The sequence below is a fragment of the Oryza brachyantha genome, chromosome 6 (assembly GCF_000231095.2).
Source record: "Oryza brachyantha chromosome 6, ObraRS2, whole genome shotgun sequence".
In the NCBI taxonomy this organism is placed as follows: domain Eukaryota; kingdom Viridiplantae; phylum Streptophyta; class Magnoliopsida; order Poales; family Poaceae; genus Oryza; species Oryza brachyantha.
Window position 1 is genome coordinate 91930 of NC_023168.2, and position 9467 is coordinate 101396.

The window sequence follows — 9467 nt, forward strand, 5'->3', positions numbered from 1 at the left end:
ATGTAGTTGATTGAGTTCAATAAAGCTTCCATTATTTTTAAATTGTAAATTGACGTGGATTAATTAAAGTGAAAATATGAGTTTAAGGGTGTTCCAAATTAAAATTTATGTAATAAAAAATAATTGAAAGTGCACCATTTAACATAAAGAGAGTATAATATAATTTATAAAAATTTAATATATTAGGAACATACGTATATATTGTTTACGGAGACATGGCGTGGCGTGATGAGAAGGAGAAAGAGGGGGCAGCCCAACAATATCTGTAATTGGGCCGAGTAGAGTAGTAGAGGAGGAGGAGGGGAGACGCGGCTAGGCCCAGCCCAATCAACGTTGACTGGTCTTCGTCTTCTCTCTTTGGTGCTTCTCGATCTCAGGGTGAGGGGGCGACCGGATCAACAACCAAATCCAAATCCTCTCTCTCTCTCTCTCTCTCTCTCTCTCTCTGTGTCTGCAGCGCCGCCGATGCCGAAGCGAGTGGCCGACGAGATCGCCGCGCTCCCGGAGCCGCGTGGGCCCCTGCGCCGCCCCTGCGCCGACCTCTCCCGTCGCGTCCGCCTCCTCGCCCCGCTGATCGACCACCTCCCGCCTGCCGCCGCCTCCGACTCCTCGCCTCCCCTCGCCGACTCCCTTGCCGCCGCACGAGACCTCCTCCGCAAGGTCCGCGACGGCAGTAAGATCGACCAGGTACCGTATCGAAGAAGCTGTTGTTGCCTAGGAGTAGGAGTAGGAGGGGCTCATGTATGCAATGTAATGTAAGCATATGGTGGTGGTGTTGCAGGCCATGCGAGGGGATGCCTTCCTCGACGAATTTGCAGCTGTCAACAAGCAGATTCAGCTGGCCTTGGATGCCTTGCCCTACAAAACCCTGGACATGCCCCAAGAGGTCCACGAGCAGGTGCAACTCCGATCCCCATCCCCATCCCCATCCCCATCCCCATCCCCATCCGCACCAACCTGAACCAACAACTAACTAGTAGTAAACTATGGATGGATGGATGGTTGCAGGTCGCGCTCGTGCACTCCCAGTTCCAAAGAGCCGCCACAAGGACGGATCCCCCGGATACACAGCTTTCCAAGGATCTAGCTTGGGCTCTTACCGACAACCCCACCGACCCCGCCCTTCTCACCAGGATCTCCCACAGGCTGCAGCTGCACACCATGGCTGACATGAAGAACGAGTCCATCGCCCTCCATAACATGGTCATTTCCACTGCCGGCGAACCCGATGGCTGTGTCGACCACATGTCTTCCTTGCTCAAGAAGCTTAAGGACTGCGTCGTCACTGACGATCCCACCAACGATGCTCTTGCCAGTAGGTCTGCCTCCATAAAGCATAGGTCTCCTATCATCCCAGACGAATTTAGGTGCCCCATATCCCTTGAGCTCATGCAGGACCCTGTCATTGTGTCTAGCGGCCAGGTACATGTCGTATATTCAACCACGATTTCAGTCTGACAAATTTACGCCGTTCTCACTGACCATCACTTGTCTTCTTTTCAGACATACGAGCGATCCTGCATCCAGAAGTGGCTTGATTCTGGCCACAAAACCTGCCCTAAGACGCAGCAGCCCCTCTCACATACTTCACTGACCCCAAACTTTGTCCTCAAAAGCCTCATATCACAATGGTGTGAAGTCAATGGTATCGAGCTTCCGAAGAACAAACAGAATTCCCGCGACAAGAAGGCCACGAAAAGTTCTGACTATGACCATGCTGGTCTGGTCTCGCTAATGAACAGGCTCAGGAGTGGGAACCAAGATGAGCAGCGGGCAGCTGCAGGTGAGATACGATTGCTTGCCAAGAGAAATGTCAACAACCGGATATGCATCGCTGAAGCAGGAGCCATCCCACTGCTGGTTAACCTGCTCTCCTCTTTGGATCCACGGACACAGGAACATGCAGTAACAGCACTTCTGAACCTCTCCATTCATGAAAACAATAAGGCAAGCATCGTGGACTCTCATGCTATTCCTAAGATAGTGGAAGTGCTTAAAACTGGGAGCATGGAAGCCAGAGAGAATGCAGCAGCCACACTGTTTAGCTTATCAGTTGTTGATGAAAACAAAGTAACCATTGGTGCTGCTGGTGCAATAACTCCGCTCATCAACCTTCTGTGCGATGGGAGCCCAAGAGGCAAGAAAGATGCTGCGACAGCAATTTTTAACCTATGCATATATCAGGGAAATAAGGTCCGCGCAGTGAAAGCTGGAATCGTCATCCATCTGATGAACTTCTTGGTGGATCCCACGGGGGGAATGATTGACGAGGCACTTAGTCTTCTGTCAATTCTTGCAGGCAACCCAGAAGGCAAGGTTGTGATCGCGCAGTCGGAGCCTATTCCTCCACTTATCGAGGTTATCAAAACTGGATCTCCTCGCAACAGGGAGAACGCTGCAGCCATTCTGTGGTTGCTCTGTTCTGCTGATGCTGAGCAGACATTGGCTGCAAAGGCAGCTGGAGCGGAGGATGCACTCAAGGAGCTGTCAGAAACTGGCACAGATCGTGCTAAGAGGAAAGCTTCTAGCATCCTTGAACTCATGCGCCAAGCAAATGAGGCATGAAGCAGACAACATTAATTTGTTGAAATTCGATTATGTGGTTGTCTAATAGCTATAGCCCATTGTACACTTAAAACACATAAATACTAAATTGTTTCTGAATAGTGTTGAAGTTTGATATATATATATATGTAGGCAGATTTTTTTAAAGAGAATTCCATAAACATATAAAGTGTTGTATAATATATATTGTAACTCACTTCCGTGTACTTGATAAAACTAGAAAAAAAATCCATGCTTTGCAGTTTGCTGGCTACAATTGTTTCAGATCTGATGCATGCAAACGCGTATTCCTTTTTGGGCATTTGTCTGCTTGTTGAGCAGGATTCTTTGAAGCGAAATGGAAACTGAAAGTTGCTTCTTTCTGGGGAAGCTCTTTGATTTGGGCAATGCATTTGGTGGCTTCATTCAAAGTAAGTTACATGTTAGAAAATCGTTTCCTCATATAACTATCCTTTTTTTTTTTCATCACATTACTTCTGCTTGTTTGTAGATTGGTTTCATGAACCCACAATATGCATCTATTATCACATTGTCTTATTTAAGCAATGAGCAGTATTTCTTTCGCTTGATGAAAATCAAACGGGATAAGACATACTAGAAAATTAGCATGTCATCTAAGCCTTTGGCTAATACCCATTGCCCATTGGAATATGCACGCACCCTTCAATTCCTTCAGTGTTCCTAAATTAGTATATACCTATACCCATTGCCCATTGGAATATGCACGCAACCAACTAGGAGATCTTTACTTAGTGGTTGTTACTATTTAATGGAATCAAACAAAATAAATGGTGTCATTGCACATATAACTAAATCTGTTTTGCAATCAAAAGATTCATAACAGTTCTTGGACACATGTGTAACATACTAAAACCGCGGTGATGGGGCAATAAGGAAGGAGTGACACAGTTGTCTATGATTTCAAATCTCTTAATGAAAAATAAATAATTGTTAGACACAAATCTGACAGAAAAACCAAGACAAGAAGGTGCTGAAATTTGTTGCTTGAGTGCAGCACATGGATCAGCACGGTGCATAATTCAGTGGTAGCTAATTTTAAGAGGTTCTACTTTGTGGAGTAAGCACAAAATACGTTATTGGTTTATAGTATGAACATTTACGGATGTTTTTGTACACTCTTACTAGGACGCAGGGAAAATAAAAGAAGTCATGTGAATAAAGACAGGGTAAAGGCAAGATACATGCCTCCAGGAGGAGGATATGTAATCATATTTCATCACTGCACTTGTGGTATGTGATAATACACAACACGTTGAGACCATAACTAGGTGTCGAGAAATGCCTGTTCATTCGCATGATCTGGTCCTTTCGGACCATGTCAGTGCTGTCTTAGCATTCTTATTTAATCTCTTTTGAGAACATGAGGATCTGAGGATCTGGTCGTTTATCTGCGGCATAAAGAGCTGAGTGCCTGGGACAGAGTAGAGTGTTGGTCTTCATGCATGCCACCCATGTGGGGACAAGTGTTGTCGTGCTGGTTTCTCTGTAATTCATGCCAGTTCTAGCCGAACCCATTTCTAGTCTAAAATAAAATGGGAAGGACACATAACAGATACAATGTAACCAGACTCTGGCATATAGTCTAAATATAACCCCATACTATACTGTATAATGAGTTGTGCTGCTATGGCATGAACTCTGGTGAAAGGATCTAGTAATAAAAATGAACTGCATGTATTCTCTCAACCTTTGAACCGCGATGAACTTTTTTTTAGAAAAAAGTTCATCAGGTCGCATTACTTTCTACTTAACAAATAGCTCCAGCTTTCTCCTCACTACAGCATGTCATGTCAGTAGTAGTATGTACGCACCAACATGCAGCCGCAACCACATGGCCAACCTAAGCAGCACAGAGGACATGCGCTTATTATTTGCTTGCTTGCTTAATCTTTCTCATCTCATCTGTCACTGCCCTCTTGTTGGAGTAATAATCAAATACTATTTGTGGTGTATGATAATGCTACTATCTAATCCTTTCACTTAAACATTTTTAAGCAAGTTGGGTTGGGAAGATCTAAATACCGGGCAGCCTGAGGATGGTACATGCAGATGCAGTAGTGTTCAGCTTTGTCCTTTGACCACAACTACTACTGTGTGTACCTAATCAAGATTCTTGTTACAACCAGCTAGCTAGCAGAACATGTATTGTGATATTATTCTATATACGTTCACATGTGATGTTCCCAGTTGGCTTGGTGCATTTGGTAAAACAAAATTAAGTTATGATAGACCATGGATACTCCGATAATCCACAATCGGTTGCTAGCTAGGGGGTGTCAACTTGCATTAATTTGTTAACAAATTACGGATTAAGGTGGTCAGTGGCCAAGACGCATGCATGTGCATCCTACCTTTGTTTGCTTGTGGAGTATAAAGGGAGGAGATGGCATCATGGTATGATTTGATCTGCATGAATGGTATTATCAGCAGCTAACAGTCTTAATTAGGCTAGGGAGCTAAGGGAGGTGGTGAGTCAGAGATGGGACACATTGGCGAGCCTGCAACCGGCGGCGCTGTAGTGATGGGCTGTAAGGTGCTGCCGATGTGGAGGGAGAACGGCGGCATGGTGGACGGCGCGAGGAAGACGATGGTGCATGGGAAGAAAGCCGTGGCTCGAGTGAAGGAGCTCCTCAGGCGGGCTGCTCAGCCTACTGGTGCCAGCAGATGGAAGGTAATGATTCCTACATACTACTACTCAACAATGTAATCTTTTGATAATACTCCTACTTGCTTGGATTTTTGGCTTGGATTTTTTTCTGACAATAAGAAGCAATGACTCGCATGGATGGCAGAAGGTTCTGAGCTTCCAGGCGAGGGATGGCGGCGGAGGCATCAGCAAGGCGGGTGACGACAGCCCGAGCAAGCTGAGTTTCAAGTGGGACGTCGGGAGCTGCTCCTCTGCCTCTGCGTCGTCGTCGGCTATGTATTCACCTCTGTCAGCCGTGTCAGCGCCGGCAAAGGTGCTGTCGACGTCCAGCCAGCAACACCAGCTGCGGGCTTGGTCGGCCCCAGTCCCAGGCGTAAGGGACGAGCAGCGGACGGCGCAGTGGATCACCACCGATTCAGACTGTGAGCTCCCTCCCTAGCTAACAATCTTGTATAATTAAGACATCGCTTACACTTATAAACAAAAATTTAAATATAAAATTAATTCATAGTTTTTCATCGTAGTTTATATTTTCAATCTTGCTTTTAAATCACTATAAGTTTTACTCATAAGTTGATTTTTAATCTTTATAAAAAGAAAAAAGATGGTGGTGCAGTAGTGTGTATATTTATTACACTTTAACGGCTAGCTAACGAACGATGATTTTTGGTTCATTTGCAGTCGTGGTGCTGGAGCTGTGAACTCGACTGATCCGTTCCGTTCCTTAGGATGATGGAGGCCAGACAAGCAAGCTGCAGATCACGCTGACCGACAACATCTAGATTTCAGACAGATAAATGATGCAGCGAATACTCCAGGACCAGGAGTATGCTTGAATCTGTACGGCCAAGTATGGCATGAGCAAACTTGAATGGTTGATTAGGTGATAATAATAACATACTGGCCGCCGTCCGATTTATTACGAGCGTGGATCAGAGCACAAGAGTAGAGGCATCAACGAACAAGTACCAGTGCGGTGCTGTATAGTACGAGTACTATTGTGCGGAAGGACTAAGAGGGTGTCTGGGACAAGGGGCTAAAGTTTAGCCCTTTGTCCCATCGAATGTTTCAACAGTTATTATAAATAGTAAACGTAGATTATTAATAAAACTCACCTATAATCTTGGACTAATTTGCGAGACGAATCTATTGAGCCTAATTAATTCATGATTAGTCTATGTGATGCTATAGTAAACATGCTCTAATTATGGATTAATTAGGCTTAAAAAATTCGTCTCGCGGAATACCACTCATTTATAAAATTAGTTTTTTTATTAGTCTATGTTTAACACTTTAAATTAGTGTTCAAACATCTGATGTGATATGGGGCTAAAAAGTTTAGCCCCATCTAAACAATCCCTCAAAATATGATCCTTTCCCCCCATAAGTCTCGAATCATCGATTAGCAACTACTATGGTTGACTGTGAAGATCTTTCAGTAGGTTCCATTTTTATATTTACACGTTGAAATTGGAATTTGCTTGAGCTCATGGTGATGTAAACAATTTAGCCCATTGGATTTTCTAAAATATGATGAATAAAAGGGGGCAGCCGACCTAGGCAGGGTCAAGCCACCCTAGTTTATCCTTCAAAAGGCAGTTCAAAGGTGAGCGTAGAAGAAAATGTATACATAAAATAAGTTTTCTTATTAGTGAATAGTAATTAAGTATTAGCTATTTTAAACTTAAAATAAATTAATATGATTTAACATTTAGATATTTTTTAGTCTCACGACCGAATGTTATCAAAGTCATGTTAGGATGCCACCACCGCTACTTTGTTGGTGGTGGTCTTGTGCTATTGCAACCACCCTTAGGACATTCACCGTGCGGGAACGTGGTTACTGAGGGTATAAGTAGTCTCTGCAAGGTGTGGGTGGTCTTAGGAGAGGTAGTGCAGGGACACATCGAGGATCTATGAGGTTACGCATCCGCCACCCACATATTTCAGCCTTGACATCTTTCTAGGCTAGTCTACATTTATCAACATTGTTGAGTCGCACTAATCACCTTGCTGGTTCATGCCGTTATCAAGTTTAGTTTTGTGCCGAGCTCCCGAGGAGAGTGGGGGAAGGGATGGAGCGGTGACAGGGAGGGATGGAACAGTGAAGATGGGGCTTTGGGGTTTTGTGTATATTTTTTATTTTAGGATGTTCATGGTAAATATTAGACTACTTTATATATTAAAAATATATGATGAACATAAATAAAATATTATGGACATATATGAATTATTTAAAGACACCCTAGAGCCATCTTATGTAGCGAGAAAATATTTTGGACTTACTCGGTCTACACGAAATTTTGATGCTACTCTAGTGAGCGATTTCTACTATAAATTCCCTTAGCTACCATTCATCGGTGGTATAGTCACGTCGTCAACCTGCTCTTGCCCTCTAGTCCGTCCTGGTGGCAGTAAGGTGGGAGGAGAACGTTTGAAGACAAATGAAAGGGAGCACACATGACGAGGAAAACAGAAAGGAGAAAATGTTTTTTTAGAAAAAGAGGAATGAGGACAGGGAAGGGTGATTGTTCATCTTTTTAGGTAAAAAGTCGAATGACACATTTATAAATAAAAATTAATTTGTAAATAAAACATTGATATGCGTATTTTTGGTGGTCTAACTGTCAAGACTAAAATAAATTACCATGAAAAAAATCTAAAATCTAATTCAATTTTTAAGGTTAAAAATTCAAGTTAAAGGAGAAGCGAAAAAATGGGATTGTTAGGATTTATCGAAAGTTTTCTTGGATCCAATCTTGGTCGGGTTGCTCGTACTTTGGGTAAACATTAACTAGTCCCTACTTGCAAGTTTTTGAATCTTACACATCAAGTTTACACGACTGACAGTTGGCTTCTGTCACCCCATGCTTTTGCTTCTAATTATATGTAAAAATTTAAATTTTCAATCTTAAATGTAGAGTTAATTTGGTTTTTTTTCACCAGAGCTTATCTTTCAACATTGACGTTTAAATTGCTACGAATACATATGTAGAAATTTTATTTATATAATATTTTTATGTATAAATATGTCATCGGCAATCATCTCCTGTTAATGCAACCTATTAGCACCATTTTTTTTCCAATATGGGATTTATCCGTGGGGAGTTCGCCATCTTTTAAATCATAAAGTTTATATATATGCAATGTATATATTTAGAATCAAAGTTCAATCACAGTATTGACGTGACATGCACATTAGCACAAGTTAGGACGAAACACTATTAGAACACTGACAACTATAGCAAAATAATGATGTTTGTGTTCAACATCATGCCATAGGTATACTAATAATAAGATTCATCATGGATCTATGCTACTATCATTATGATGTCCAAATAGTCAAATCACGAACAATAATATTAGAGATAAATCTTTGGTAATATGAATGATTATCAATGGTTATAAAAATATTCTGTTAGCACCATCTTTTTTGAAATAAGAAAATTCCTTAATCCAAACAATACATCACCGTATAATATTTTTTAACACTAAAAGATATATGCACCTTTGATAATAACGAATTGGAAACACAACTAATGGAAGTATCATTAGTAATTTCACCTTGTTAAAAATTGTCTTATATTTTTAAACTACAAAGAACTCGTGCGATAAATATTTCCTAGGTATTATATGACCACTTAACATTTGATTTAAATATCTTTTGTGTAATATAAGAAGACATGATGAATTTTGTTTTGAAACTCATAAAAAATTAGATTTTGGATTACATGTTATTATTCAATAGTTGTGCAGTTGTTTTGTTCATTTGTGAAAGTGCATATAGCCCCTAAGCGAGTTTTGGTTAATTAATGACAATGCCAGCCAAGCATTTGTGCACTAATGAAATTGTGATGGAGAGAATAAAAGATGGTTCTTCAAGGATTGCGCGGATTTATTGAACTAACGTGATCCAAGGTGAAATTCTACAAAGTTAAAAGAAGTTTTTAATTTCATTTTTGAGTTGTAGGATCTCCATACTATTAAGATGGATCACATGAGTCGCTACATGCATTCATGGGTGAGCCAAGTCATTTAAAAGTTTAGGTTTAGATATTACGGAGAAGTAGGATCGGACAGTCCGGTCAGAGCCGGATAGTTCAAGCCCTGCTCATAGCTAGAACCTAAGTGTTAGCCAGACGGTCCGGCCCCTGACACTTTTCCCAACAGTTACATGACGCGTGACAGCACTATAAATTGAATCCTACGATTCTAGCTGTGGGTGAGGCTACTG

General features: G+C 41.8%; 2 protein-coding genes across 4 annotated transcripts; both read left to right on the top strand.

Annotated features, from left to right (window-relative positions):
* Positions 1 to 391: 391 nt before the first annotated feature.
* LOC102718276 (U-box domain-containing protein 12) lies at positions 392 to 2781 on the top strand. The gene is made up of 4 exons (XM_006655611.2): positions 392 to 687; positions 782 to 898; positions 1009 to 1422; positions 1504 to 2781. Exons 1-4 carry the CDS (start codon positions 466 to 468, stop codon positions 2563 to 2565), a joined length of 1815 nt encoding a protein of 604 aa, XP_006655674.2. The 5' UTR covers positions 392 to 465; the 3' UTR covers positions 2566 to 2781.
* An 82-nt stretch (positions 2782 to 2863) lies between these two features.
* On the top strand, positions 2864 to 6329 carry LOC102718557. Of its 3 annotated transcripts, none has more exons than XM_015838801.2 (4): positions 2864 to 2975; positions 5024 to 5257; positions 5379 to 5655; positions 5915 to 6329. In XM_015838801.2, the coding sequence occupies exons 2-4, from the start codon at positions 5066 to 5068 to the stop codon at positions 5932 to 5934; spliced, it is 489 nt and encodes a 162-aa protein (XP_015694287.1). In that variant the 5' UTR covers positions 2864 to 2975; positions 5024 to 5065; the 3' UTR covers positions 5935 to 6329. The 3 variants fall into 3 exon arrangements, with proteins under 3 accessions (XP_015694287.1, XP_015694286.1, XP_006655675.2); XM_015838800.2 differs by having other exon boundaries at positions 5034 to 5257; XM_006655612.3 differs by having other exon boundaries at positions 5039 to 5257.
* The last annotated feature ends 3138 nt before the right edge of the window (positions 6330 to 9467 follow it).

Coding starts and splice junctions, on each gene's coding strand:
- LOC102718276 (XM_006655611.2), top strand. CDS start 466: ATGCCGAAGCGAGTGGCCGACGAGATCGCCGCGCTCCCGGAGCCGCGT. Junction 899..1,008: donor CCCAAGAGGTCCACGAGCAG/GTGCAACTCCGA, acceptor GGATGGTTGCAG/GTCGCGCTCGTGCACTCCCA. Junction 1,423..1,503: donor TCATTGTGTCTAGCGGCCAG/GTACATGTCGTA, acceptor TCTTCTTTTCAG/ACATACGAGCGATCCTGCAT.
- LOC102718557 (XM_006655612.3), top strand. CDS start 2,952: ATGCATTTGGTGGCTTCATTCAAA. Junction 2,976..5,038: donor ATTTGGTGGCTTCATTCAAA/GTAAGTTACATG, acceptor TAATTAGGCTAG/GGAGCTAAGGGAGGTGGTGA. Junction 5,656..5,914: donor GATCACCACCGATTCAGACT/GTGAGCTCCCTC, acceptor GTTCATTTGCAG/TCGTGGTGCTGGAGCTGTGA.